Raw genomic sequence first — 27,203 nt, forward strand, 5'->3', positions numbered from 1 at the left:
CCTGGAAACCTGAGAGCTTCTGGCTAGGACTAAGGGAGAAGGCGAGGTAAAGAAGGGGCAGGGTCGGAGCTGCAAACTCGGCCCGATTAGCCGGCGCTGGGCCGGGAGAATGTCAGGAAGGATGCGGAGGGACTGCGGGAGGTGGGTGGGATCCACGAATGGTAAAAACCGTCTTGAATGGGCTGTGGAAAGGCAAGACTAAGGGAGGAGCGGGGCTTTAAGGGATTTGAAAGCAACCAGGCTAGGTGGGGGCGGGGCAGGGCTAAGAGTGTAGAGAATGGCTAAGGAAAAGGTGAGACCTGCAGAGTACAAAGCTACCGGGATGGACGGAGCGGTGGGACCTAGAACGGAAGTCTTGGGGGCCAGAGAACCTGGGAGACAGTTCTAAGGGTCAGCAGGGCCTTAGAAGGGGGAACGAGGTGAGGGAAAGTGGACGAGGTCTAGATAACGGCGGACTGCAGCCAGCAGAACCAAGGGATGGATGAGAACTGGTAAGGAGAGAGTCTTAAGAGAGGCGGAGGGGAGAAACCAAAAGGCCGGGAAAGATAGCCTAGGCTGAGACAATAGGCGGGGCCAATAGGAAATTGGGCGGGATTAGGTTTCAGAGAGTCCTGTGGGAGGACAGAAAGTTGGGGCGGGGCCAATGGTGGGCGTGGCCAGAACTAGGCGGACCGCCCTGGAGCCGGTCAGGCCCCGCCCCCTGGGCTGGGCTGGACTGGACCCCCCCCCCGGTGGTAGAGCGCAGGCGCGGGGGCTGGGGCGGGGCCAGAGGCTGCGGCTGGTGCTGCGGCGGCAGGAGGCTGTGCCTGTGGGAGGGAAGTGGGCGGGTCAGGGGCTGCGGGCGTCCCAGGTCTGCACTGTTCCCGGCCCGCCGCCTCCCTCTGCAGGTACGGCGGCTGGTTGGTATCGCCTCCCTCTCCACCCCCACTCCCGCTTCTGTGTCTCTTAGTGTCTCTTTTTCTCCCCTTTTCTGAATATTTGTCCCCCCGTCTCTGCCCTCACTCCTTTGAGGCTCTGGCCCCTCCTTACTCTCTGCGCTCCCTCTGGTTCTCTGTCCCATTGTTCTCTGAATCTGTCCCCCTCCTTCTGAGTCTTGCCCCTGTTCTCTCTAAGCCTCAGTCTCCTCTCCCCCGACTGTGTCTCGATCTCCCCACCCCCGGTCTCTTTATCTTGACCTCTGTACCTTTTTCTCGGATTTGCCTCTCTCTGGGTCTCTGTCACCTCCAGTCTCTGTCCCTCCTCTTTGTGTCTCTGTCCTCCACTCGCCCCCCCACACCCCAGGGTCGGCTCCCTCCTCTCTCTGGTCTCTGCCCATCCATCTGGGTCTCTGTCCCCCTAGCTCTTCTTTGACTACCTCCTTCCCCGTGTCTTTTTCCCCTCCTCCGTCTCTTTTCCCCCTCTGTCACTGCCTTTTCTCTTTCTGTCCTTTTTCTTTCTTTCCCTTCCCTGAGCCTCTATCCCCCACCCCCACCCCGTGCCTCTTTCACCCCTTTCTGAATCCCTGTCTCCCTTTTTCTGGGTCTCTGTCCCCACTTCTTTGGGGCTCTGTCCTGCTGTCCTTCAGTCTCGGTCCCTCCCTCTGGATTTCTGTCCCTTTCTCTCAGGCTCCCACCGCATCACCGTCTCTAATCCTCAGCCTGGCCAGGACTCGAGGCTGCGTCACTGCAGAGAGTTGCAGAAGTGGGGCCCGTCCTGCGGACCAGGGAGGTAGTTTACCTCAACTCCCCCCACCCCTAGACCTGGGTTCCCCCCACTGCCCCCTGATCCACTGTTCTCAGGCAGTCCTCAAGCCCCCGTGGGACCCAGGAGGGTAGAGAAAAGACATCGGGGCTTCCTACTCTTCTCTGCCCCAGATTCTGGTGTATCCCCAGGCAGAAGCAGTGAATCCTGAGGTGAGGGAATGGGCTTGGGTTGAGTGAGGCTTCTAGGCAGGTGGGGCGTGGGGGTGGATGCTGGGGCCGGGGTTGGGTAGGCACTAGGAGCTGGGAGTAAGGGCTAGGGTAAGGACCTAAGTCAGCCATCCTCCCTTATACCCTCCCCCCACCCCACCCAACTCTACTTTTCTCTTCTGCCTTTGATAGCAGCCAGGCACGGGATCAAGTTACCAAACCAGCGTTTTTGCGGAGGTCAGAAGATGTGGGAGAAGGTGCGGGCTGGGGCAGAGGGAAGGGGGGAAGGCAGGGATGGGGAGGGGGAAGGCAGGGATGGGGGGGGAGGAAGGAGCGAGGAGGCTGGAATAGGGGAGAATAGGGAATGAGACTCGGGATTAGAGACCGTGGGATTGGGGGAAGAGGCTCGGTCAAGGATGATCCAGACTCCATCAGGCCCTGGGAAATTTGGATGCCGTCACTCCCACATGGCCCTCTCCAGGCCCCACCAGGGTATGCGGGGATTTGTGAGCCTGAATTCTCCACCCATAGGGGAGGCTTCTGGAGGCATAATGAGGGCTTGGGTTATGGGACACCCAGCTCGGCAAACAGACCAGAGGGACGTGGACTCGATTTTTGGCGACGGACACCAGGGGAGGGGAGGCCAATGTCTGTTCACGTCTTCAGACCCTTTCCCCATCCCTCCTCCTTCCCAGTCTATCCCTTCTCAGGCCTTCAAGGCACAAAATTCCTGAAAGCCCCAGACTCTCACCTCAGTCATCCTTGGCGCCCCCTCCTAACTCTCCCTCCCCCATTCCCCAAAGCCCTGGAATTGGGGAAGGGTCTTCCCCTTCCTGACTTCCGAGACCCCTTCCTTGTTCCTCCGCCCCCATTCCTATCAGTTCTAAATCCAGGAAAGACGATCTTCCAGGCACTAAAGCTGAAAATGTGGGGACTCTCTGCCTACGATCCTTGGTCCCCCGAGACCCGCCAATTACCCCTCCGCTGTAACCTTTAAGTCCTCCTCTCCCGAGTCCCCCGCCTCCAAAACTGGGATTTGGGCTGTCTTACCGCCCCCGGACCCTGTGCCTTCTCCCCCTCCACCGTACTCACCCCAAGTCGAGGCGGGGCGGGGATGGGGGAATCCGGGACTGGCGATGGGGGGAGGGGTGACCCAGCCCCGCAGCTCTGGGCAGCGAGAGGCTGCGGAGGGGGGTAGTGACATCATCGCCGGAGGAGGGGCAGCTCAGCTCCCCCCAACCCGGGGGCTTCAAGCCGCGCCTTTGTGGCGTACCCAGGGGTCCCGGAATCCCAAGGGTAGAGAAGAAGAACAGATTAAGTGTGCGGGAATGGTATCCCCTCCCCATAGAACAAGGGTTGGAAAACCCTTTACGATTTCAGCCACCCCCCACTGCCACCTGTCGCTGCCGTCGCGACCTGTCGCCTCCCACGCGTGTTGTGGCTGCGCCCGCCCCCGTCAGGACGTGAACACCGCCTAGACTACAACGTCCGTGATGCTCCGCGGCGTCGAGTACCTTTGGGGAGAGGCAGTGTAGGCGAGGGGCTTCATGGGCTTCGTAGTATAGGACCCTCGCACCAGTGTGCACCTTGGAGAGGAGTGATACCTTTCTCCTTCCTTTCTTTCTCAACTCCAGAGAGCCGGACACTTTTTTCTGAAAAAAATCACGCGCTTAAAAAAAAAAAAGGAAGAGACCCAGGTAAGTTTAATAGAAATAGTGGATTTTTACTGAGTATCGGGGGGTGCGCATGCGCTTAACCAGGGCCTCAACCGGAGAACTGCGGCTGCGCAAGCCCACCCCTTCGCTGTCCTGCTCCACGAGCTCGAACGCGCGCAAGCCCCACTCGCGCCCCGCTTTTCCTGTCGCCACGGTCGAAGACGGCCACGTAGCTGCGCAAGAAGACATCGCCGAGGATCCAGAGGGGCCCTGCGGGCGGAGGCATGTCCAGAGCCTGGAAGCCTGACAAGCAGAGACGGACGCCACCCCGAGCAATCTACAAGGCGACAAGACGGATCACAGGTGTCGTGTCACGCCCACCGGTGTTCCTTCTTCCTAGGAGCCAGAGCTTTGCCCCGCCCACTACCGTGGGCACTAGAAATGTTTATGTGGTCCCTGCTTGGCCCTAGTGATGTCTCACTCCCAGCCCCACCCTCTCAACGCGTCACTCTGACGTCATTGTGACTGCCACCTACCTGGATGACGTAGTCCTGGGCCGTGAGGTTAAACCAGACCCCGCCAAGGAGGAAGGAGACTGGGGGGAGCGTTGGGATTTTCGAGCACTGGATGAGGTACTGAGGGCAAAGAGGAGCAAGTAGAGACGAGGGATTCCTTCTCTGCTCAAATTCTTTCCGTGGCTCCCCAATGCAACAGGGAAATGTCCATTTTGGGCAGCTAGGTATTCAGGGCCTTGTGTGGTCAGGCTCTGCTGTCTTCTGTAGCCTTATTGGCTTTTCCCTCACTCCTATATAGTTGTTGCCACTTCCCCTAGGCTCCCATTTGATCAAAACCTCTTTTCCTCTAATTGAAAATAAAAAACTGGTGGCCCACGGGCCATACTGGGCCTATAGGTGTATGTAATTAGTCTTATACTAATTATAAGTTTACTCACTCTCATCCGGTCCTGTTCCCGGAGTCACTTAGAGTAGACACTTGGGAGGTGTCCTTGCTTCCTCTCACTAACCCCCGGCCTCTCACTCACAAGGTCCAGTGCTTTCAGCCCGTGCATACCTCTTAGCCATGCGATTCCCACCCGCAGGCTGGAGCATCCTGCCCAATGTCCACGATTAAATCCCTATTAGCCTCCCCAGCCCACACCCACCAGACACCAGGTCCTCACCTCCCCCATTAGCAGGGGGACTCCCCCAGTGGCTGCCTGCAGGGCCCGGATCTCCTCAGTGGGTCCCGTGATGAGAGACGTGCCTGTGTCCAGAATGGCAGCACAGCCCCGGGCACAAAGAGTCAGCCCCGTGCCAACCTCTACACTGTGAGGCAGAAGGAGGCAGTCATTAGAGCCAGCATCCTAGGAGGCCAGGCCCCCAGCCCCCTCCTCCTGCAGAGCCAGGAGTCCCGGCCCACAATCCCTCCTCCATCAGACCTAGGAGTCTGGGTCCTCGGCTCCCTTCACCCCAGGACACTGGATTTTAGGCTCTAGCCCACTCCTCCCAGACCTAGGAGGCCAGGTTCCTCACCGCTCCATGTGGATCTGCCAGTAGGCAGGGATCGTGACTGACACAAAGGTGAGGGGTGGGATGTAGTGTGCTGGGTCCGAGCCACCCAGGACCAGCTCTCCGCCATCAGCTGCCTCAGGGTCCCTGCAGAGGCAGACAGCTGTAGGTGTCATGGGCATTTCTCCTGCCAGCCCCAGGAGTGGCCAAGGGAGGGACTTCTGCCAATGGGGTGGTGTCTGGGTTCTAGGTGGGATAGTGGGATGCAGGCAGGGCCTTGATGTTGGGACTGGAAGCAAGGCAAGAAGTGAAGAGAAATGGGGCTTTTCTTGGTGGAGGTTAGGATTTTAGGGTCTTGGGAGCTTCCTGAAGTGGGCATAGGACTTCTTGATTTGACTGTAGAAGGTAGAACTTTTGCGGGGAGTGGAGCATTGAGGTTTCTGAATTGGCTCTGGAAGGTGTGATTGTGAGGAGTCAGTCTCCCCAAGCGGATGATGAGACTTTCTGAATTGCATGTCTAGAACTTCCGGGGAATTAGACTTCCTCAGTTGGCTGAGAGTGATAGGAAGGGGGGGTGGGGGCGGGCACTTCCTGGAAGTGTGGAAGGTCAAGATCTACTAAGAGGTGGGTGGGGGGATTCCCTGGCTGTCCAGTGGTTAGGACTCTGCCCTTCCACTGCAGGGGGCACAAGTTGCAGCAAAAAAAAAAAGGAAAAAGAGGTGGGTGGGACTTTCTGGGTTGGACGTCCGGATAACTGAAGGGACATAGAACTTCCTGCCTGGATACTACCTGGATGACAGCTTGGGCTTTCTGAGCATAAGTTTTAAGCTTCCTAGAAGGTAGGTGTAACTTCTTAGATTAAAATGGGCAATTCCTGACTTCTGACGTGTGTTCTCAAATGGAATTGGGATTTCTTTATGGTGAAGATGGGGTTCTTAAATTCAGTATTTGATTGGGTAGGGCATGGAATTTCCTGGTTTGAGATTGAAACATGGAATGTTTAAATGATGGTGAGTTTCTTTAGTAGGTCTTAAGGTGTTGCTTAGTGAGTGGAACTTATGAATAGGGTTCATGTGTTTCTTATATTGGGGCGGTGACTTCCTGAATGGAGAGTGGGACTTCCTTTATTGGGCAAGGGACTTCCTGAAGGAGGGCAGAACTTCCTTCTTGGGGCTAGGACTCAGAGGAAGGTAGACCCTCCGCCATTACCTGTTGAGGTAGAAGGAGAAGACAGGCTTATCCAGAAGCCCCTCGTCCACCAGTCTATCCAGCGGGGGCCGAACTCCTCCCACAGCCAGAACGGGAAAACCGAGGCCCAATACCCCATCGAAGTGGGCAAATGTGAAGACCAGGCTGGGCTCCCACAGAGCCTCCCCAAAAATCACCGATGCACCTGTGATTCCCCCAATCTGGGGTAGATTCAAATGGAGTAAGTTACTTCCGGGAGGACATTACTTACATGTCTCTGAAGTCTCCCAAACCAAGGCATGAATCCCAGGTCTGGGGACATCTGTAAACAACTCCAACTGCCTAGGAAGCTTTGCCTCGCAACTTGAGAAGGCCCGCCCCTGCCTGGGAAGCCCCGCCCTCTTCCCCAGGAAGCCCTGCCTCGAAATTCAAAAGCCCCATCCGTTTACCCAGGAGGCCCCGCCTCTTCAAACCCCTCCCTAAACCAGATAATCTTAGAGATGGGCTTCTCCCAGGCTCAAGCCTTCCCGGGGCCAAGGTCACGCACAGTCAGCTTGTCCTCACTCAGGATGCCGTCTAGGCGGCCAGTTCCGTATTGAATGGCAAACTTGGTCCCATTGGGCCGGAAGGAGCTGGAGGCTTTGGAGTTGAAGCGGTGGTGGAGCCCTAGGTCAGAAGGTGAGGGAGCTGTCACTGGGGGAAAGAGGTCTCTCCAGTGCCTCCTGCCTCTCCGGCCAACTCACCTGTGAGGATGCGTTGGAAGAGAACAGGTCCCCCAAAACCCTTGGGAAGACCGGGCCCAGCCCCCCTTCTCCCTTTACCCCCATTCAGCCTTATTCTCCCCCATGACAGCTCACAGCAGGGCAGACTGAAGAAGTGGCATCTCACGGACGGGACCCAGAGATTGGAGGAACCAGTGTCAAAGACGACAGAGAAGTTTTGTGGGGGCGTTCCCAGCCCAATTTCCCCGTAATACTGGATCTGATGGCAAAACAGGAGAGGTCCTGGATGAAGAGCTTGACTTCAAGGGCAGGAAGGTTGGGGACAGCGAGGGGCTGTGTGGGGCTGTGACTCACGTTCATGTAGTTGGAGAGAGGCACAAAGAAGTCCTTGTCCCCAGGGGATGGAGCCCCCAACCTGGGGGGCTCTGCTGGCTTATCCCATCCCCTCAGTGGGTTCAGGGCCCTGAGTCCAGTGTAGACTCTGCGAAGTGGGATCCTGTGGGGGAAGGAGATACCAACAGCTAAGGAGCTACCCTTTCTGGACATCCTCTATAACAGACTTCCCCAAATAGGATATAACGACAATGTAAGCATCTCCATGGCCCTATAGTAATAGTCATTACCAGAAACCCTACCAAACACCTACCAAACCACAATGACAAATTTCCCCAAAGACTCTACAAGAGCGCACCATTCCAAACAGACTTTCCCCAAAACGTTTCAATAAAAGACCTTCCAAATTATGTAAAGTAAGCCATTCCGGAATGGACATACACAAAGTTTTCCAAAGACCCTAACATATGCCGGGGTTGGGGGGCCGCGGTGGCGGAGGGATGGATGGGGAGTTTGGGATTAGCAGATGCAGACTATTATGTATATATCAATAGAAGGGATAAACAACAAGGCCCTACTGCATAGCACAGGGAACTGTATTCAATATCCTGTGATAAACCATAATGGAAACGAATATATATATAGCATATATATCTGAATCACTTAGCTGTACAGCGGAAATTAACACAACATTGTAAATCAACTATACTTCAATAAAACAAACTTTTAAAAATGCCAAAAACCCCAACATAAAACTAGCCTTTGCAAAAGCCTTTACATACTTTCAGCACTGGGGGAAAAATGTAAGCACCAAATCCCAATTTTACTTTTTACAGTAAAATATATTCCAGATATATCAAATGTACATCACACTTAATGTGCAGTGTAAAATTATAAGAGCACTGGAAGTAAAGTGTTTAATAATTCTAGAAAAAGGAGGGCTTTTCTCAGAAAAGATGGGAAGATCAGAAATCATGGAAGAAATATTGATAAGGCTGTCTCTAAAATTTTAAACTTCTGTACACCCTTCCCCCAACATACAAAGTTAAAAGAGAAAAAAATCTAGTGGAAATAATTACAAGTTGTATGTCAAAGAGTTAGTATCTCTAAAATGCAAAGAGCTTCTACAAATAAATAAGAATAAGATAAGCAACCCTGTGCTGGGAGGCACTTATTCATGAGTCTTATATTTCTGCAGAGACACAGACTATGTTCAGAGTGTCTTTTCAAGGATTTTGTTTAGTGAACAGCCTTGGAAGAGAGAGAGTGTCTCTCTCTGGAGCAAAGGGCAGGCAGGCATATGATCCATTATAAAAGATTCAAGTCTAGGGTTCCCCTGCTGTAATGCACCTCACCACTTGTGCACATATCACCTGACTCCGTTCCTTTCACCCTGTGGGAACCGAGGCTCAGAAATCTGGCACAAAACTGGCTACTACTATTGCCGGGAGTACTAAATTGTCCTTTGCCTCACACCTGGGAATCTTGTGTCTTCCACCAGCAGCCATGAAACTGTGGCAAATTAACTTTACAGTTCTTGACATTAAGTAGGAAAATGGTCAAAAGAAATAAGCAGGAAATTTTCAAAAGAAGTACAACTTCTAAACACATGGAAAAATGTTCAACCCCAATAGTTATCAAAGAAATGGGAATAACAAGAGTGAGAGACCTTTTCTTTTTCTTTCTTTCTTTTTTTTCTTTTCCCCCTGCAGATTGGCACAGAATTACCAATACTCACTGTTGGCTAGGAGGTTAGGAGGTGTAGATTGATACAAACTTTCTGGAGGATAGTTTGGTAACATCATGAGTCAAAATTGGGAGTGCAGCTTTTAAGCCAATTAGTTTTAATTCTAGGAATTTCATCTATAGGAGATCATTAGACAAGTGCACAAAGATGTGTTTATGAGTATGTGCCTAATTCTGAAAACTGTTGTGCACGCAATGGCCAACGCTGGGTACATCTCAGCTCTGCTATAAAAGATGCCTAGAACGGAATCCATTCAACCACTAAAAAGGGGAAAGTAGCTCTCTATGCCAGTGGTTTTGCAAAGTTGTTTTGAAGCAGAATCACCTAGAGCAGGGGTGATAGGAAAAGTTTTTCTGTAAAGGTTTTGCAGGCCATCCATCTCTGTTGCAACTACTCATTCTATCAATATAGCACAAAAGCAGCCATAGGCAACATGTAAACAAATGAACATGGCTGAATTCCATTAAACTTTATTTGCAAAAACAGGTGACAGGCTGGATTTGGCTCTTGAGCCGAGTGTTTTGCCAATCCCTGACCTAGAGGGCTAGTTAAAATTTAGAACTGCTCATTTCTTTTTTTCTTTTTCTTTTCTTTTTTGGCCACACCATGCATCATGCAGGATCTTAGTTACCGGATCAGGGATCAAACCCATGCCCCCTGCATTGGGAGTACAGAGTCTTAACCACTGGACCACCTGGGAAGTCCCTAGAACTGCTCGCTTCTGATTGAGTAGGTCTAGGATGGAGCCTGAGGACCTGCATTTCTAACAAGTTCCTGGGGCCTGCTCAAGCCGATGTTGGTGGTCCTGAGTCAACTCAGAGAATCATTGCTCTTTCCGTTGACTTGGGAAGTGGCTATGACCGCTTAGGTTCAAAAAGTAGGTTAGCAAACATCATGTGCAGTAATCTTTTTGTACCTGCCTGTAGTTTCTCCTTGGGGCCCTGCCCCCCACATCTTTGCGGCCACCGCCCATGACTTAGTCTTTGAGAGGCTTAAGAATGTGAAGTGGGGAAAAAGTGTTTCCTGGAAAAGTAGACCCCCCTCCCCCCATCAAGAGTTCCAGGGAGTGGAGAGAAGAGAGGAGAGGAAGGGAGAGATTGGGGGAGGCACCAGAGGTGGGGGGGAGGTCATAGGAGTCCCCAAAACTGGACTTCTTGAGACCTCAACAATTTGGAAGATGTGAATCTGGGGGAGTCTCAATTTAAATGTCACAGATCTGGGTCTCCAAGATCTGTTGGAAGACGGGTGTCACAGGTCTGGAGATCTCAGTATCAGATCATCAAAGCTCTGGGTAGGATCAGCAGAGTTCTCCCAAAAATGTGTACTGAGAAGATTGGGACGGTCCCCAACCAAGGGTCTCAGGGTGCAGGACCTTAGACTCAAAGGGCTTGGGTCTTAGGAGATAACAGGGTGGACCCCTCAGGGGTGAGAGCCTAATTTGGAGATCTGGGAACCCAAAAGATAGGAATCATGGATCCTGGGGTGTCAGGTTTGGGGGTCGCTGAATTGGGGAGCCCCAGACTTGAAGGGTAAGAGGGAGAGAGTCCGTCCCAGGTTTTGGGGTGGTGGGGGTCCCCATTACCGGATCAACGTGGCCCCAGTGGGCTGCATGGTCAGCAACAGTAGTAGCAGCAGCAGCAGCGGTGGCGGAGACATCTCTGCGGACCCGTGTGGACCCAGGCGTCCTGCGGCTCCGTTTTCTTTCCCCGGAGACTGCGCCCTGTTCACTGCCCACTTCCAGGTTTGAGAGGTGAGTAAGACACGAAATTTCTTGGTGGGTGATGTGGGAGTGATGGGTGGTATTCTGGGAGGAATGTGCCAAATATTTTGGTAGGGTCGCCGGAAGTATTGGCGTGCCTCACTCCGGACTTCGGTGGTGGTGGAGAGTCTCCTGCGCCCCTCCCTTACCCATTCTTTAGCTATTGTCGCTTTTACTTATAATTTTCACTTCATTTTTTCTGTGACTCATTAACCACAAGAGTTTTCTGGGGCAAACAAATGTATGGGCGGGGCGTTTGTGAAAGGTCTGGGGGAAGGAAGAGAGGGTCAGACTAGACGTCTTCTGCCCCATATTAAGTGGGACTGCCAAAGTGTCAGGACCCCGATTCCTATTGTTTTTTTTTTGGAAAATACTGAAACACACACACAAAAAGTCCATAGCCCTACCACCATTGAAAAAGCATAAAAATAATTTGCGGTGTCTCTCTGTCTGCCCCCTTTTCGGTAATTAAGTTTCTCAAATATTGAGGAGCACCTGAAAACCCAGTTTAAAAGTGCCCTAGATTTCTGGGTACCACCCTCAGAGATTCTGATTCCAAAGGCCTGAGATGGACCCCAAGAATCTGCCAGAAAAACAATTCATTTACATTATTACAACTGTGTTAATGTTATTTCCATTTACAAGGACTGGGTAGCCCTAGAGAAAAGCAAACTTGGGAGAGTGTACTAGTTAGTTAATGCTGTGTAAAAATCACCCCCAAACTGAGTGGTTTAAGACAGAAATAGGGCTTCCCTGGTGGCGCAGCGGTTGGGAGTCTGCCTGCCAATGCAGGGGACACGGGTTCGAGCCCTGGTCTGGGAAGATCCCGCATGCCGCGGAGCGGCTGGGTCCGTGAGCCACAATTGCTGAGCCTGCGCGTCTGGAGCCTGTGCTCCGCAACAAGAGAGGCCGCGATAGTGAGAGGCCCGCGCACCGCGATGAAGAGTGGCCCCCGCTTGCCACAACTAGAGAAAGCCCTCGCACAGAAACGAAGACCCAACACAGCCATAAATAAATAAATAAATTAATTAATTAATTAAAAAAAAAATCTTTAAAAAAAAAAAAAAAAAAAGACAGAAATAATCATTTATTATTATTTTGGGGGGGCTTTCTGTGTTAAAAAATTGAAAGTAGTTTGACCATGCAGTTCTGGCTCATAGGGTTGCAGACAGATGTCAGCTGAGGCTGCCATCATCTGAAGGCTTCAGTAAGGCCAGAAGATCCGCTTTCAAAATGGTTGGGGCCCCGCCTCTTGAACTTGGGTTTCCTTTAGGATGTTGTAGCAGGAAAGTCCCTTAGGTAGATGCTGGAGGGAAGTGATCTTCAGGGTGGAGTTACAAAGAGGGAGGGCCTAGGACCCCCAAGTTTCAGGAAGCATCCTCAGCAGCACCACGGGGAAGTGCGGGCATTCAGTGAAGAGGAATCCTAAAGGAACAGAGGCTTAAGCGTTGCACAAATAACGATGCAAGAGAGAGAAGGAAACACTGCAAGAGGGAAAGTTTTGAACAGGGAGAGGAGAAGGGATTCAGTGCCTAAGTGGAGGGGTTGGCTTCTTACAGATTGTCCAAACATGGTCATGGGAGGGGCAGCAGTGTACCTCTGAAGGTGAGCTAGTAGTGTCCCTAAGGCAAGCATGGGGAAGTTTCTTTCTGATTGCTTCTATTTTTTTCAGCAAAAGAAGAAGTGAGAACGAAAAGGGCGAGGGCCGCTAGAGGTTTAGAGAAAGAAGGTGAGAAAATGATTTCTTAGGGACTGGAGAAGAAAACTGTGGCAGCCTTGCAGTTTGGTTCTGAGTGTTTGCAGTCACACATCTGAAGTGTGTCCACTCACAAGCTCAGCTGGTTGAGAGCAGGCACACAGAGGCAGTGAGTTCATTTTAACCAGAGTTGGGGTTTTGCCAGGCAAGTATGACTGAGGGAGAAAGAGTAAGGGCGTTAATGTTATTTGTGCAAGGGCACGATTATGGTAGTTGACTATAGAATCTATGCAGCCTAAGGAAGGGAGGACATGAGAGATGAAGGAAACAGGAAAAACAGGGTAGGATCAAAGGATCAGAGGTACCAACGGCATTACGGAATTGAAAGGCCCTATATGATTAGGCCGCGTCCCCTCCCTGACATCATCTCTTCTCACTCCCCCTCCTTCACTCTTGGCTGTTCCTCAAACATCCCAGACATACACTCCTGCCTCAGGGCCTTTGCACAGGCTGTTCTGTCCAAGTGTTTTCCCTCCGGAAAACCTTACTCACTCCCTCTCCTCCTTCAAATCTTTGCTTAAATGCCACCTTCTTAGTGAAGTCTACCCTGTCTACCCTATTGAATATGTCAACCATCCTCCCCCGGAATTTCCAATCTCCTTTACCCTGATCTATTTTTTCCCCATAGCACTTGACATCTTCTAACATTTCATTAACTGAAATTAACACGACATAATTAATGTCATCAGTAGTAAACCACGTGCTTCTTAGAATCAGTGATACTTTTTAATTAATTAATAAATTAATTAATTTTTGGCTGCGTTGGGTCTTCATTGCTGCGAGCGGGCTTTCTCTAGTTGCTGCGAGCGGGGGCTACTTTTCGTTGCGGTGCGCGGGCTTCTCAGTGCGGTGGCTTCTCTTGTTGCGGAGCTCGGGCTCTAGGCGCGCGGTCTTCAGTAGTTGTGGCCCGCGGGCTTAGTAGTTGTGGCTCGCGGGCTCTAGAGTGCAGGCTCAGTAGTTGTGGCGCACGGGCTTAGTTGCTCCACGGCATGTGGGGTCTTCTCGGACCAGGGCTCAAACCCGTGTCCCCTGCATTGGCAGGCGGACTCTCAACCACTGCGCCACCAGGGAAGTCCCAGTGATACTTTCTATACTGCTAATTTACTTATTATCTTTAACATTTGTGTCCCCATTAGAATCTGATCCCAACAAAGGCAGGTATCTTGGTCTGTTTCACTTGCCACTCTGTCCTCAGCACCTAGGACAGCGCCTGGCATCTTGCAAAGGGTCAATAAATATTTCTAACAACCCACTTTGAGCACTGGTTGCACTGAGGGATTTCCCTGACAGCAGATGGAGGGCCAGTTTCTCTACAGTAACTCTCCCCACATCTCCCCCTCCTCTGTCTCAGCTGTTGGAATACTTAGTCTTTTTTCCTTTTCTTTTCTTTTAAAATTTATTTATTTATTTATTTTTGGCTGTGTTGGGTCTTCGTTGCTGCACGCGGGCTTTCTCTAGTTGCGGCGAGCGGGGGCTACTCTTCGTTGTGGTGCGCGGGCTTCTCACTGCGGTGGCTTCTCTTGTTGCGGAGCACGGGCTCTAGGCGCGCGGGCTTCAGTAGTTGTGGCTCACGGGCTCTAGAGTGCTGGCTCAGTAGTTGTGGCACACGGGCTTAGTTGCTCCGCGGCATGTGGGATCTTCCCGGACCAGGACTCGAACCCGGGGACCCCTGCATTGGCAGGCGGATTCTCAACCACTGCGCCACCAGGGAAGCCCGGAATACTCAGTCTTGACACCTCAGAGTCCCCACTCAGAGTATCCCCCAACCCGGATTTTGCATCTTCCGGCCCCAATTCTTTTTTTTTTTTTTTTTTTTTGGCCGTGCTGCGCGGCATGCTGGATCTTAGTTCCCCGACCAGCGATCGAACCCGTGCCCCCTGCAGTGGAAGCAAGGAGTCTTACCCACTGGACCACCAGGGAAGTTCCCGGCCCCAATTCTTACTCTCTAAGATTAAGTGGTTTCTGAAAGGTCTTGCCTGCAAATCCGTAAATGCTCACACGGTGGTGGTATGGGCCTATTTTCTCAGCCGAGATCCGCTCTTTCCCCACCCCCACCTCCCCCAATCAGTGTCTTGTCTTTTTCTTTTCTTTAAAGAGCTCTAGTTTATGATTTAGTCAAACTCTAGGAATTATATTCCTAACAGCTAGAAATGTAAAGCCTTCTGATTATTCTCTATTCAGTACGGGGGAAAATATTTTCTTTTTGAAAAATATTTTCTGATCAGTCTATTTTACATGAATTCTGATAATACAGTTACATTTGTTTTTCCACATAAATTTCCCGAAAATGTTTTTAAAAATTAGTATGCACGCTACAAAAATGGTTGACTCTACACGCATCGTTTTTACATTGACAATAATATTTGATCAACTTTCTTGTAGTTGTGAACCAGTCTCTTAATTCAACTTAATTTACTGAGATCCAGCAAGTATTTATTAAGCACCTTCCCCAAGGCAGCATTTTTTTCTGAAAAAAATTTAATTTTTAAACTTTACCTCCCTCCCTGGTTTCTTGAGCTGAAATCCTGGAACACATGGGTCTCTTTCAAGCCTCCCTGCTTTTGTCCCTGTGTTTCCCATTGCCTGAAATGCCGACACAAAGAAGTCAGGTAAGTTATTCCTCTCTGACTGCCCCCTACCTAACGTAGCTGGGAGATGTCTTCGGGACACAGTCAGCAAACGAGACCTAGATCACCCCTATTCTATCAAATAGTGGTTTGTAACAGGGTCGACCTCCAACACCAGAGCAGGAGCCCTCGAGGTAAGTCTCAGGCCTGACACCTTTCTCCAGACTCAATAAATATTGAGTCAATAAATATTTTTAACAACCCACTTTTTTAAACAATCAAGCCTCAAGATTCGACTGGATAAAGAGTTACTAGATTCTTTTCTTTCTTTCTTTTTCTCTTTTTGGAGATTGTCCTTTGTTTTGTTTTGTTTTGTTTTTTTTTACTTTTTAAGGAATGTTTGTGACAATTGTATATAATTTTCAAGGTTAATGACATATTGCTTCACAATAATAAAAGTCTCCTTTATCTACATGTTAGTGTCCTGAAGGTAGCTTAATTTACATAATCATAAATTACATTTCAACTGTCTTCATGAGCTTGTTCACCATTTGATGAAAACGTAAACGGTAGTTTTATTTGGGCTCAATTGCGTACATACTGCACTTATGCAGCATTAGAAAATAGCATTTAGGGGACTTCCCTGGTGGTCCGATGGGTAAGACTCCTCACTCCCAATTCAGGGGGCCCGGGTTCCATCCCTGGTTGGGAAATAGATCCCACATGCTGCAACTATCCCTGCGTGCTGCCTCAAAGACCCTGCACAGCCAAAATAAGTAAATAAATAAATATTTTTTTTAAAGTTAAAAGAGAAAAGAAAATAGCATTTTAATCTAACCAGCAAGTTAGGCTCATTACCAAAAATAAGAATATTGGTTAAAACTTTTTTTTTTTAATTTTAATTTTAACTTTTTTGGCTGCGCCGCGTGGCATGCGGGGTCTTAGTTCTCCGACCAGGGATGGGACCTACGCCCCCTGCAGTGGACGCGCTGAAGTCTTAACCACTGGACCGCCAGGGAAGTTCCTACTAGACTTTTCAACCTACCATTTTATTTAATCATCCAGCAACCTTGTAAAAGAGGGATTATTCTCCACATTTTACAGAGGGGAAAAACTGCGGTGCAGGCTGTACTCGGGGGTGGGGCGTGGGGGGGCGGGCGTGGGTTGAAGCTCCAGACACCTTGGAGTCAGCCTCCAGGCCTGGCTTTCGCTCACTGCACTTACTACTTTTGCTGGAGTTCCACTGGCCAGAACAGAGTCACGTGATCGCACCTAGCTGCAAGGGCAGGTGGGAAATGTAGTCCACTTGTGTCATCCTGGGCAAGGGACCGTTTTTTGTGAATTCTCAGCCAGTGTTGAAAACATTTAGCCCACAGGTCCTCATGATTGGATCTGCGTTCCCTCTATGATCTTATCTTGTATCTTCATCCCACCCCACACAGCTCCAGCCATTCTGGCCTTCTTTGCCTGTTTTAGAACAAGCCAAATGTATTCCTACCTTGTCTTATTGATAAGTTTATTAAGAGTTGGTCAGGGGATTTCCCTGGTGGTCTAGTGGTTAGGATTCAGCGCTTTCACTGCTGTGACCCAGAGTTCAATCCCTGGTTGGGAAACTGAGATCCCGCAAGCCGTGCTGCCAAAATGAAAAAAAAATAAAAATAAAAAACAACTAAACAAACAAAAAAAGACTTGGTCATAATTTTGGAAAAATCGCATCACCCACTATAACACTGCCAGAGACATTTGAGTTGATGATATAGCATTCCTGTGTCAGACTGCACTGTAGCTTTCAAATTCACAGTAATTCTATATTTTGAAGTAAGATTTGGCTGCCATATTTTTTCTGTCACCAACCTTTGTTGATGTAAATATCATTTTGTTACAGATTAGCTGTTACCCCAGAACCCACAGACCACAGTGAGGCCAAACAAACCAAAACATGGGAGTTTGGAGCAGAGAAATGTTTATTGCAGGGTAATGCAAGAATAGGTGGCTCATGTTCCAACCCTGAACTCCCCAAAGGGTTTCAGTAGAGTATTTAAAAATTTTTAAAATCTTATATTGGAGTATAGTTGATTAACAACGTTGTGTTATTTTCAGGTGTACAGCAAAGTGATTCAGTTATACATATACATATATCTATTCTTTTTCAAATTCTTTTCCCATTTAGGTGATTACAGAATATTGAGCAGAGTTCCCTGTGCTGTACAGTAGGTCCTTGTTGGTTATCTATTTTAAATAGTAGTGTGTACATGTCAATCCCAAACTCCCAATCTATCCCTCCCCCCTCATTTTAAAAAAAATTTTTTTTTAATAGTAATCTTTTATTTATTTATTTATTTTTATATTTATTTTTGGCTGTGTTGGGTCTTCGTTTCTGTGCGAGGGCTTTCTCTAGTTGCGGCAAGCAGGGGCCACTCTTCATCGCAATGCGCGGGCCTCTCACTATCGCGGCCTCTCTTGTTGCGGAGCACAGGCTCCAGACGCGCAGGCTCAGTAGTTGTGGCTCACGGGCCTAGTTGCTCCGTGGCATGTGGGATCTTCCCAGACCAGGGCTCGAACCCGTGTCCCCTGCATTAGCAGGCAGATTCTCAACCACTGTGCCACCAGGGAAGCCCCCCCTCATTTTTAAAGGTAAGTTGAGGGAGGGGCGACCCAGGGTATGTGATCAGCTCGTGCATAGTTCTCTGCTTGGTTGATGTTGAGGTAACAGGGCAGTTAACACTATCAATCCTTAGGTGCCAGTAGATCTGGGGGCTATGATCATCAAGTAGTTAATTTCTTACGTTTGGTGGTGGTTCTTAGCATCTGAAAAACTCAGGAAATATGCATGAGATACTATTATCTGGGTATAGTATCATGAGATACTATTATAGTTCTGAAACTGTGTTACTCAGATTGACACTTGAACCCACAGGCCAGGACTCAAACCCAGCCAAAACCTAGATTGGGACTTGAACCCAAGGTCTTTTAACGGAGATCACACACCTGGTCTCAGGACTTAATGAAGCTCAGGTTCTTGATGTCTCATCGCAGAAAGAATTCAGTGAGAGACAAAGTGATAGTAAGAAGTGGATTTATTTAGAGAGAAGCACGCTCCACAGACAGAGTGTGGGCCATCTCATAAGGCGAGAGCGGCACGAGGATATGGGGCTGTCAGTTTTTATAGGGGTGGGTAATTTCATAGGCTGATAAGTGGGAGAAGTAGTCCAGCTATTTTTGGGAAGGGGTGGGGAGTTCCAGTGATTAAGCCATTGCCCACTTTTTGACCTTTATGGTTGGACTTGGAACTGTCATGGTGCCTGTGGGTGTGTCATTTAGCTTGCTGATGTGTTACAATGAGCGTATACTGAGGCTCAAGGTCTAGTGGAAGTCGACTTGTCCTCCATCTTGGACCTATTTGGTTCTAATCAGGTTTATGTCGTGTCCTCGGGCTATGTCATTCTTTTAAAGGTTATGCCCTGCCCCCTTCCCTCCTGTTTCACTTCAGAGAGAATCTACAGCAGAGGATATAGTGGAGGGGTCTGTCATGGGAAGGCCCGTTAGAGTCCTGCTTGGTTACAAACTGAGACTGAGAGCGACGTGACTTGCCCCAAAACTGTTGTCCATCTTCAGTGTATTTCAGCCGTTTGCACTTTTCTAACAGTGAAAAGTTAAAAATAATTTTCACTGGAATAAACATAGCTCACACATACTGGGCTCCTTATTTGAGCCTGGCCAGGTTCACGGTTTTTACCTCATTTAATCATAATGACAATGCAACAACAAATTCTTGTCGGTCCCAATTTACAGATGAGGAAACTGAGGTGCAGGGATAGTAAATAGCTTGGCTCAACATTACACATTGAGGAAGTGGAGGAGATACCCATTCAGTCATCCCCCATGCCCATGTTAGCCACTCGTTTTATTGGTAAACATCCTCGGATGGAAATTTACACAGCTTGAAGGCCACGCTGGAATGGACAAAACAACCTACAAAAGAGTATGGAGCATATATCCCCATTAAAAAAAAATACATATACGCTCAATATAGATCTGATTATCACGGTGGAAAGACTTTGGAACAATTTCCATCTTCCACCTGTTCAAGTATTCTGAGTTTTTTGTTTGTTTTTGCCCTGCTGTGGGGCTTGCGGGATCTTAGTTCCCCTACCAGGGATTGAACGCGGGCCACGGCAGTGAAAGCGCCCAGTCCTAACCACTGGACCTCCAGGGAATTCCCGAGTTTTCTTTAAAAGCTATTATTTTTATCTTTTTCGTAGAGGAAGGTTACTTTTTAAAAGAATTCTTCCTATCACCAAATTGTTTTTAAAATATATTTTTTCCAGGTTTTTTCTAGGTCTAGGTTTGTAATTTAACTTATTTAAAACCAATAAGCAGCGCAGCTCCAAAATCAGAAAACTTATAACAACCAAAAAAGGACAAACATGCTTTTAATCAGCCGTGTGCGAAAAGGATCTGTAGTCGTGGAGATGATGCAGAGTAAATCTTTGACCCGCAAGCCCAGAGAAGCACAGGGCAGAGTTTAAAGCCACGCAGGCCGGGGCGGGAAGGTTCGGGACTTGCCATGCCGCCCTCTTGCCCAACGCTTGATTGAACGGGTCCCGAACTCTTCCGCCAGCCCTCAGTGGAGCTATCCGGAAGGTAAGCTTCCGGTGGGTATACGACTTCCGTGCGGGGCAGCTGGTTAGGCTAGCCCTAGAGCGACCGGAATTCCGTCACCCTGACTCCCCGCCCACTCCCGGAAGTGACGCACGGTGGGGTTGCCGGAAGAAGTGGCGAAGTTAGTTTTGAGGGGACCCGAGTCGCGGCGGCGTGCCAGTGGCTACAGAGGAGGAGGAAGAGAAGCAGACCAAGGGTACGCAAGCAGGTGCACTCGAGTGTGGGGAGACGCGGGAGGACCCCTGGGCCTGGGGCTTCCCGATGTTCCCCGCGCTGCTTGTCTCAGCCCCCTTCTCTCCTTCCACCGTCTCCCCTCCATAGCTCGCGCCGCCCCCGGCTGTTTCCAGGGCAACGGGAGTAGGGGACCCCCACGAGAGGCCGCCCACGAGACCCTCGCGCGCAGCCATGAGCCCCGCCCCCCACTGGTGTTCGGAGAGGGGCGGGACCTGGAGAGAGGTGTGGGGGCGGAGTATGATGGGAGGCGGTGGGGCGGGACCTGGAAGGGATGGGGAAGGACCTAGAAGGAAACGATATGTGGGCGGAGCATAATAGGACGAGATGGGGTCAGAATGAGAGGTAGGGGTGCTTCCTCGGCAGAGGTGGGGTGAGGAAGTGAGGGCGGAGCACTTGAAGCAGAAGGGACAGTATCTGGAAAAAGCCGGTGGGCGGGATCTGGAGTGGAGGGAGCCTAAAGGAGGAGCAGAGTCTAGAGGAGGGAGGGGCTTGAGACCCACCTGAAGGCTGTCCTGGAGCAGAAGGGGGCAGGCCCTATTGGAACTGGATGGGAGGGTATGTAGACTGGCAGAGACTGGGGTTAGGGTGTGTATGCAGTAGGGGAAGAGTCTGAGAGATGGAGGAAAGAGAGGTAGCCCCATGAAAACCTGTGGCTGGCCTAACCTGACCCTCCCTGGCCCCGCAAGGCTCTCAGTCCCCCTGTATTCTGCAGGCTGCTCCGTGACCCCACCATGTCCACCCCCGCCACGAGTTCCCTGGACACCCCCTTGCCTGGTGAGTGACCCCTTTCCCAACCCAGCCATCCCCCCGCCAGCAATTATTGTCAGGAGAAACTCACTGTGCCTCCCTCTCCCAGGAAATGGCCCTAGCACCCCCTCTTCTTCACCTGATGGAAAGGAGGATGGCTCTGAGCCGTGCCCGGGGGCTGATCCTGATGTCCCAGGCACTAATGGGGCCAACTCAGCTTCCGTCGTGGGTGAGACGGGGTCCAGGGACATGGGCTGGGAGTTGGTATGGAGGCTTAGGGAGGGATCTAGAAGGGGAGAAAGATCAGAAATGGGGATGGGCAGCCCCAGTTTCTTGTTGATTTTTTTCTTCTGTTAGTCCTTGACATCTCTTACTTTGACCCATTCTTTGGGATTCACTGACATACACATCTTTCCCTGTGAATTGCCGTCTCCCTGGATCACTCTCCTCACTCTGACTCTTTGCCTCCGATCTCTCATGGACCTGTCCCTCTGGCTGCCGTTTATCTCTGTGGCTCTGTCTCTCATGGCTTCTGTCCACCAACACCAGTCATCCTAGACACAGCAGAGGAGCCGGAGCGCAAGCGAAAGAAGGGACCGGCTCCAAAGATGCTGGGCGACGAGCTGTGCCAGGTGTGCGGGGACACGGCCTCTGGCTTCCACTACAACGTGCTCAGCTGCGAAGGCTGCAAGGGCTTCTTCAGGCGAAGTGTGATCCGAGGCGGGGCCGGGCGCTACGCCTGCCGGGGCGGTGGAACCTGCCAGATGGATGCCTTCATGCGGCGCAAGTGCCAGCAATGCCGGCTGCGAAAATGCAAGGAGGCTGGGATGCGGGAGCAGTGTGAGTGCCGGGGAGGGAGCAGTGCCAGCCTGGCCCCTGCCCAGGCCTGGGGCCTCTACTGAGGCCTGTGTCTCCCCAACAGGCGTCCTCTCCAAAGAACAGATCCGGAAGAAGAAGATTCGGAAGCAGCAGCAGCAGTCGTCACCCACAGGGCTGGGAGTCGGCAGCAGCTCAGCCTCTGGGCCTGGGGCCTCCCCTGGAGGGTCTGACGGGGGTGGCCAGGGCTCCGGGGAAGGCGAGGGTGTCCAGTTAACAGCCGCTCAGGAACTAATGATCCAGCAATTGGTGGCTGCTCAGCTGCAGTGCAATAAACGCTCCTTCTCTGACCAGCCTAAAGTCACGGTACGGCCCCTTCCACAGCCTTTAGGGGCGATGGGCCCAGGAGGGTCAAGCTGACAGGGCCGCAGTCTAGGGCACGGGGAGAGAATGAGGCTCCAGAGGGCAGGGTCTTTGAGACGGGGGCCTCCTAGGGTGTAGGCTTTGCCTCAAGGGGCCCCCATAGCCTTGGGCTTATGGGAGAAGTCCTGAGAGTAACCTGGCCCCCCACGTCCCCAGCCCTGGCCCTTGGGCGCAGACCCGCAGTCCCGTGATGCTCGCCAGCAGCGTTTCGCCCACTTCACGGAGCTGGCCATCATCTCAGTCCAGGAGATCGTGGACTTCGCCAAGCAGGTGCCTGGCTTCCTGCAGCTGGGTCGCGAGGACCAGATCGCCCTCCTGAAGGCGTCTACCATTGAGGTAATGGCCGGCCCGCCCAGCCTCTGGGAGGCCCTTCCATCCTGCCCTCAGGGAACCCCAGAGATAAGCCCCAGGACAGATGCTGGGAGCATAGTGACAAGCCAGACTCCGGTCCTTGCCTTGGCGGGGATGGTATTCTACAGGAGAAAATCAAAATATTAAACAAGTCATCAGAGCCTCCCATGAGGCAAGGAGAGAAAGGAAACAGGCCTAAGGCTGAGAATAATTGAGGATTGGGCTGGAGGGATACACTTTAGGGAATGTGCTGAAAAGGCTTATTTAGGGAGTTGACATTTGAACCAAGCAATGGTAATGAATAAGCATTGAGTGCCTAGTGTATGCCGCGCCCTATTCCAAGTGCTGGGTGCGTGGTAGTAAACAAAACAAAGAGCTCTGCCCCATGCCTCCTAACCACCTGGGGAGAGTGTCCTGAGTGGAGGAGGCTGGGGGTGCCGAACCTGGAGGAGGGAGAGAGCTCGGAGTGTCCAACACGCTGACCGCAGTCTGTGTGGCCGTGAGAACGGCGGGGCGGGGGTGGGGGGAGGTGAGGGATGATCCCGGCAAGATCAGGCCCCCCATTCAGGCCAGGAGAGGAAGGACGGTGGCTAAAGGGTCACAGGGCTCCTCAAACCCCTGCCCATCCCTCTCCCCACCGCTTTCAGATCATGCTGCTGGAGACAGCCAGACGCTACAACCACGAGACCGAGTGCATCACGTTCCTGAAGGACTTCACCTACAGCAAGGATGACTTCCACCGCGCAGGTAAGGCCAAGTGCAGGCTGGGCAGTGGGGGCATAAGTGGCGCCTCTGCTGGGTCCCTGCTGGCTGGGAGACGCGGGGCCCTCTCATCCCTGTCTGAGCCTCTGTTTCTTTATCTCCCAAGTGGGGTGAGGGTTGAGCCACCTTGCAGTGAGACAAGAGCACGTTTATTGAGCACCAACTCTGCACAGTGGGACATAGCGCAGGATGAAACAGAGGGGTCTCTGCTGTCACATAGGGCATCTTGGTAAGAATTAAGAAAAGACACTCTCTCCTCCTCAAGCTTGGTCTCACATGAGGGAGGCTGGATCTCAGTCCATCAGGAAATGCACAACCTCCCCAACTGTACAGGGCAGCCCTGGTCCCTGCCCTCCAAGAGCACTTCCTTGGGGATGTAACCTAGGCGATGGCCTTCTGGAGGAAGCGTAGTTGAACTGAGGCTAGAGGAGTGAGAAAGATCACCTAGGAAAAGGGAGGTGAGGAGTAGCATTAGCCACCAGGGAATGCACGTGCAAAGGCCTCGCTCCCTCGGCCTCGGGGCTTTCTCAGTGAGTCTTGTTCTCTCCCATTATCTCTCCCTGGGGCACCTCTCTGTACTCCTGGACATCTGCTCCTAACCTCATCTTCCTTTTAACACCTGGCCCTTCCAACACCCAGGACAGTCCCAGTAACCCTTTGAGTATAAGTTTGGCAGGGGAGCACTGGGTTGTGGGGGAGTGTTTCTGGTGGTGAGCTCAGCATGTGCAAAGGTCCTGAGGTGGGGAAGAGCCGGGCGGTTTTAAGGAACCACAAGGAGGCTTGGAGCACGGCGATGGGGCTGGAGAGGAGGTTGGTTCACATCACATCCCCCGCATCCTCTGCCATTACCGCCGTCTGGGCCTCAGTTGGTTCTCCCTGGAACATTGCAGGGGCCCCTCACTGGGCTTATACCTCCACCCCAACCCAGTGTGTTTGTTCACACAGTCATCAGAAGAATCCAGTTAACAACCAGTCATGTCCCTCCTGTGCTCAGAATTGTCCATGGCTCCCATCTCACTGGGAGAAAAGCCAAAGTCCTCACCTGGCCCACAGGCCCTGCAGGGTGTGGCCCTGTCCCTCTCAGCCCTCATCTCCCACCCTCTCCTCTCACTCACTCTCCTCCAGCCACACTGGCCTCCCTCTTATTGGAACCCACCAAACGTGCTCCCGCCTCAGGGCTTTTGTACTTGCTGGTCCCTCTGTCCAGAACTAGGGTGACCAACTCATCCCAGTTTGCCTGGGACCTTCCCAGCTTTAATATTAAAAGTCTCAGGGCCCAGGAAGTCTAGTTCCAGGCAAAACAGACGGGTGGTGCCCTACCTGGAACACTCACACATCTTGGTCACTTACTCCCTCCCCTCCTTGGGGTCAGACACCCTGCAGCGAGGGAGGCCTTTGTGCAGTGTCACCTTATGGTGACCATCTTGTCTAAGATGTTGACACGATTCTCGTGGGCCCCGATTACCCTTCCCTGTGTTACCTTGATCCATAGAACTCAGAATCATCTCACAGGGTGGATAGTTTGCTTACATATTCGTCTACTATCTGCCCCCTCAAGCCCCAAAGGTAAGTTCCACGGGTGCAGGGGGCTTTGTCTTGTAAACATCTCTACCCTGGGGCCTGGCATGCAGTGGGTGCTCAGTCAAGTTTGATGAATGAATGAGTCACGCCTGGGAATGAGTTTGGGCTTCACTCCGAGAGCAGGCGAAGCCACCGCAGGGGGTAACGTAATGTGACCGAGGATTAAACTTCTTTCGTTTTCCCAAGGAGAGGAACCGGGAAGGCAGGAAGGAAGTGAAGGGGGTGGTGGGATGGCAGAAAATTCTGAGTTAAGTGTTCACGCCCATTACTCGTTCCTTCATTCGGGCGAGAGGTATGGCACACCTACTACGTGCCAGGCACCCTGACCGGCAGTGGGGTTACAGGGTGACCAGCACTCTCTGCCTGCTGCTGTCTCCCTCCCCCTGCTGAAGGTGGGCAGCGCCAGCGGCCAGGCATGGGGGCCGGTTTCAGGGCCGGGGCGGTTCATCGGTTCATCGGGCCGGGCCTCCCACCTCCGCAGGCCTGCAGGTGGAATTCATCAACCCCATCTTCGAGTTCTCGCGGGCCATGAGGCGCCTGGGCCTGGACGATGCTGAGTACGCCCTCCTCATTGCCATCAACATCTTCTCGGCCGACCGGCCCAACGTGCAGGAGCCGAGCCGAGTCGAGGCGCTGCAGCAGCCCTACGTGGACGCGCTGCTGTCCTACACCCGCATCAAGAGGCCACAGGTGCCAGAGCCCAGCCCCTCCGGCTTGGGGAGGGACAGGAAGTCCAGACCGTGTGGGGTCAGCCTGGGGCCAGGGCCCGGCTGCCTAGTCCCAGCCCGGCTCTGTCGCCGCCCCCGGCACCCCTGACAGCACTCTGAGCTCTGCTCAGCGTCCTCTCAGCAAGAGTGTGTCCTCAGGCCCCTGTCCCCTCCACAAGGAGCCAGGCCTGGTCCATGCACGGGGCGCCACACTGTCTCTCCTGGCTCGACCCACAGAGGGGCCCTCCCGGTGGTCTGAGGGGGCTGACCCGCGCCCGCTCCCTCCCGTGCCCCCCGCAGGACCAGCTGCGTTTCCCCCGCATGCTGATGAAGCTCGTGAGCCTGCGCACGCTCAGCTCCGTGCACTCGGAGCAGGTCTTCGCCCTGCGGCTCCAGGACAAGAAGCTGCCGCCTTTGCTATCGGAGATCTGGGACGTCCACGAATGAGGGGCCCGGCCACCCTGCCCCACCGCCCTGCACCCTCCAGTGAATGAACACTGGGGTGGGGAGGGGCCGGGCTGGGCCTGGGGTCCCGCCCTGTGGCTTGGAGCTCAGGCCCTGGCCCCGCCAGCCCTCAACCCTCAGGATGAGCCCCAGTCGGGGTCCGGGAGCCTCTCTCCCCGCCCACTGAGTCTTCCTGGGAGAGGTAGGTGGGTCACAGATCCCGACCTCTCCCAGCACGCCCAGCTGCCCTCCCCGCCCAGCTTACACCTCAAGCCTACCACGCAGAGCACCTTGGGAGGCAGGGGAGGGCCTGTGGCTCCCCCAGAGCCCGAGAGACACAGGCTCCCCTCCCTCTGCTCCTTTTATTTAATAAAAACTAAAAAAAACAAAAACAGGAAAATAAAGTATGAATAGAAACCTGCCCTGAGCCAGAGTGAGTCTGAGGTGGGGAGGGGCTGCCAGGGTCTTCGTGGACACCAACCCCCATGGACCTGGTGCTGAGCTGGGAAGGGTTCAGGGTGATGTGACTAGGTGCTATGGGTGCCCAGGAGAGGCCCCTGACAACCTCACGGTCACCTCCTGGTGGTTGGAGCCCGCTCCTGAAGGACAAGGAGGGTTTAAGTGGATGAGGAAAAGGGGCTTTCATTCAATCAAGTATTGGCTGAAGTCTCTTGTGGGCCAGGCACTGTGCTGGCCATCCTGGGGTCACAGATGTCATTCATTCAGCAAAAATGTGTGAAGCATTTTGGGACTTCCCTGGTGGCGCAGTGGTTAAGAATCCGCCTGCCAGTGCAGGGGACACGGGTTCGAACCCTGGTCCGGGAAGATCCCACATGCCACAGAACAATTAAGCCCGTGCGCCACAACTACTGAGCCTGTGCTCTAGAGCCCACACGCCACAACTACTGAGCATGTGAGCCACAACTACTGAAGCCCATGCGCCTAGAGCCCGTGCTCTGCAACAAGAGAAGCCACCACAATGAGAAGCCCACGCACTGCAACGAAGAGTAGCCACTCCTGGCCGCAACTGGAGGAAGCCCGCATACAGCAATGAACACCCAACACAGCTAAAAATAAATAAGTAAATTAATTAATTTTAAAAATGTGTGGAGTATTTACTATGTGCCAAATACAATATTAGGCACTGGAAACATCAGTGAACAAGATGAAGTCTCTCCTTGCAGCCACCGTGGAAAATAGTATGGAGGTTTCTCAAAAAACTAAAACTAGGGGAATTCTCTGGTGGTCCAGTGGTTAGGACTCTGAGGGCCCGGGTTCAATCCCTGGTCGAGGAACTAAGATCCCACAAGCCACGTGGCTCGGCCAAACAAAAACAAAACCAAAAGCAAAAC

At 52.1% G+C, this 27,203-nt stretch overlaps 2 protein-coding genes across 3 annotated transcripts; one reads left to right on the top strand and one right to left on the bottom strand.

The window, feature by feature from the left end:
* Window positions 1-86: 86 nt before the first annotated feature.
* NAPSA (napsin A aspartic peptidase) lies at window positions 87-10,698 on the bottom strand. Its single transcript, XM_061172493.1, has 13 exons — window positions 10,625-10,698; window positions 7,317-7,458; window positions 7,098-7,221; window positions 6,788-6,906; window positions 6,262-6,461; window positions 5,077-5,199; window positions 4,725-4,869; window positions 4,081-4,179; window positions 3,686-3,881; window positions 2,867-3,071; window positions 673-806; window positions 319-371; window positions 87-182 (listed from the first exon to the last, which is right to left on the bottom strand). The coding sequence occupies exons 1-13, from the start codon at window positions 10,696-10,698 to the stop codon at window positions 87-89; spliced, it is 1,710 nt and encodes a 569-aa protein (XP_061028476.1).
* A 9,173-nt stretch (window positions 10,699-19,871) lies between these two features.
* Window positions 19,872-25,982, top strand: NR1H2 (nuclear receptor subfamily 1 group H member 2). 2 transcript variants are annotated; one of them, XM_061173854.1, is made up of 10 exons: window positions 19,872-19,982; window positions 20,108-20,242; window positions 20,733-20,794; window positions 20,877-20,996; window positions 21,317-21,607; window positions 21,690-21,949; window positions 22,163-22,342; window positions 23,005-23,104; window positions 25,182-25,390; window positions 25,708-25,982. In XM_061173854.1, exons 3-10 carry the CDS (start codon window positions 20,752-20,754, stop codon window positions 25,852-25,854), a joined length of 1,350 nt encoding a protein of 449 aa, XP_061029837.1. In that variant the 5' UTR covers window positions 19,872-19,982; window positions 20,108-20,242; window positions 20,733-20,751; the 3' UTR covers window positions 25,855-25,982. The 2 variants fall into 2 exon arrangements, with proteins under 2 accessions (XP_061029837.1, XP_061029838.1); XM_061173855.1 differs by having other exon boundaries at window positions 21,326-21,607.
* The last annotated feature ends 1,221 nt before the right edge of the window (window positions 25,983-27,203 follow it).

This window comes from Eubalaena glacialis, chromosome 18 (genome assembly GCF_028564815.1).
Source record: "Eubalaena glacialis isolate mEubGla1 chromosome 18, mEubGla1.1.hap2.+ XY, whole genome shotgun sequence".
Taxonomy (NCBI): domain Eukaryota; kingdom Metazoa; phylum Chordata; class Mammalia; order Artiodactyla; family Balaenidae; genus Eubalaena; species Eubalaena glacialis.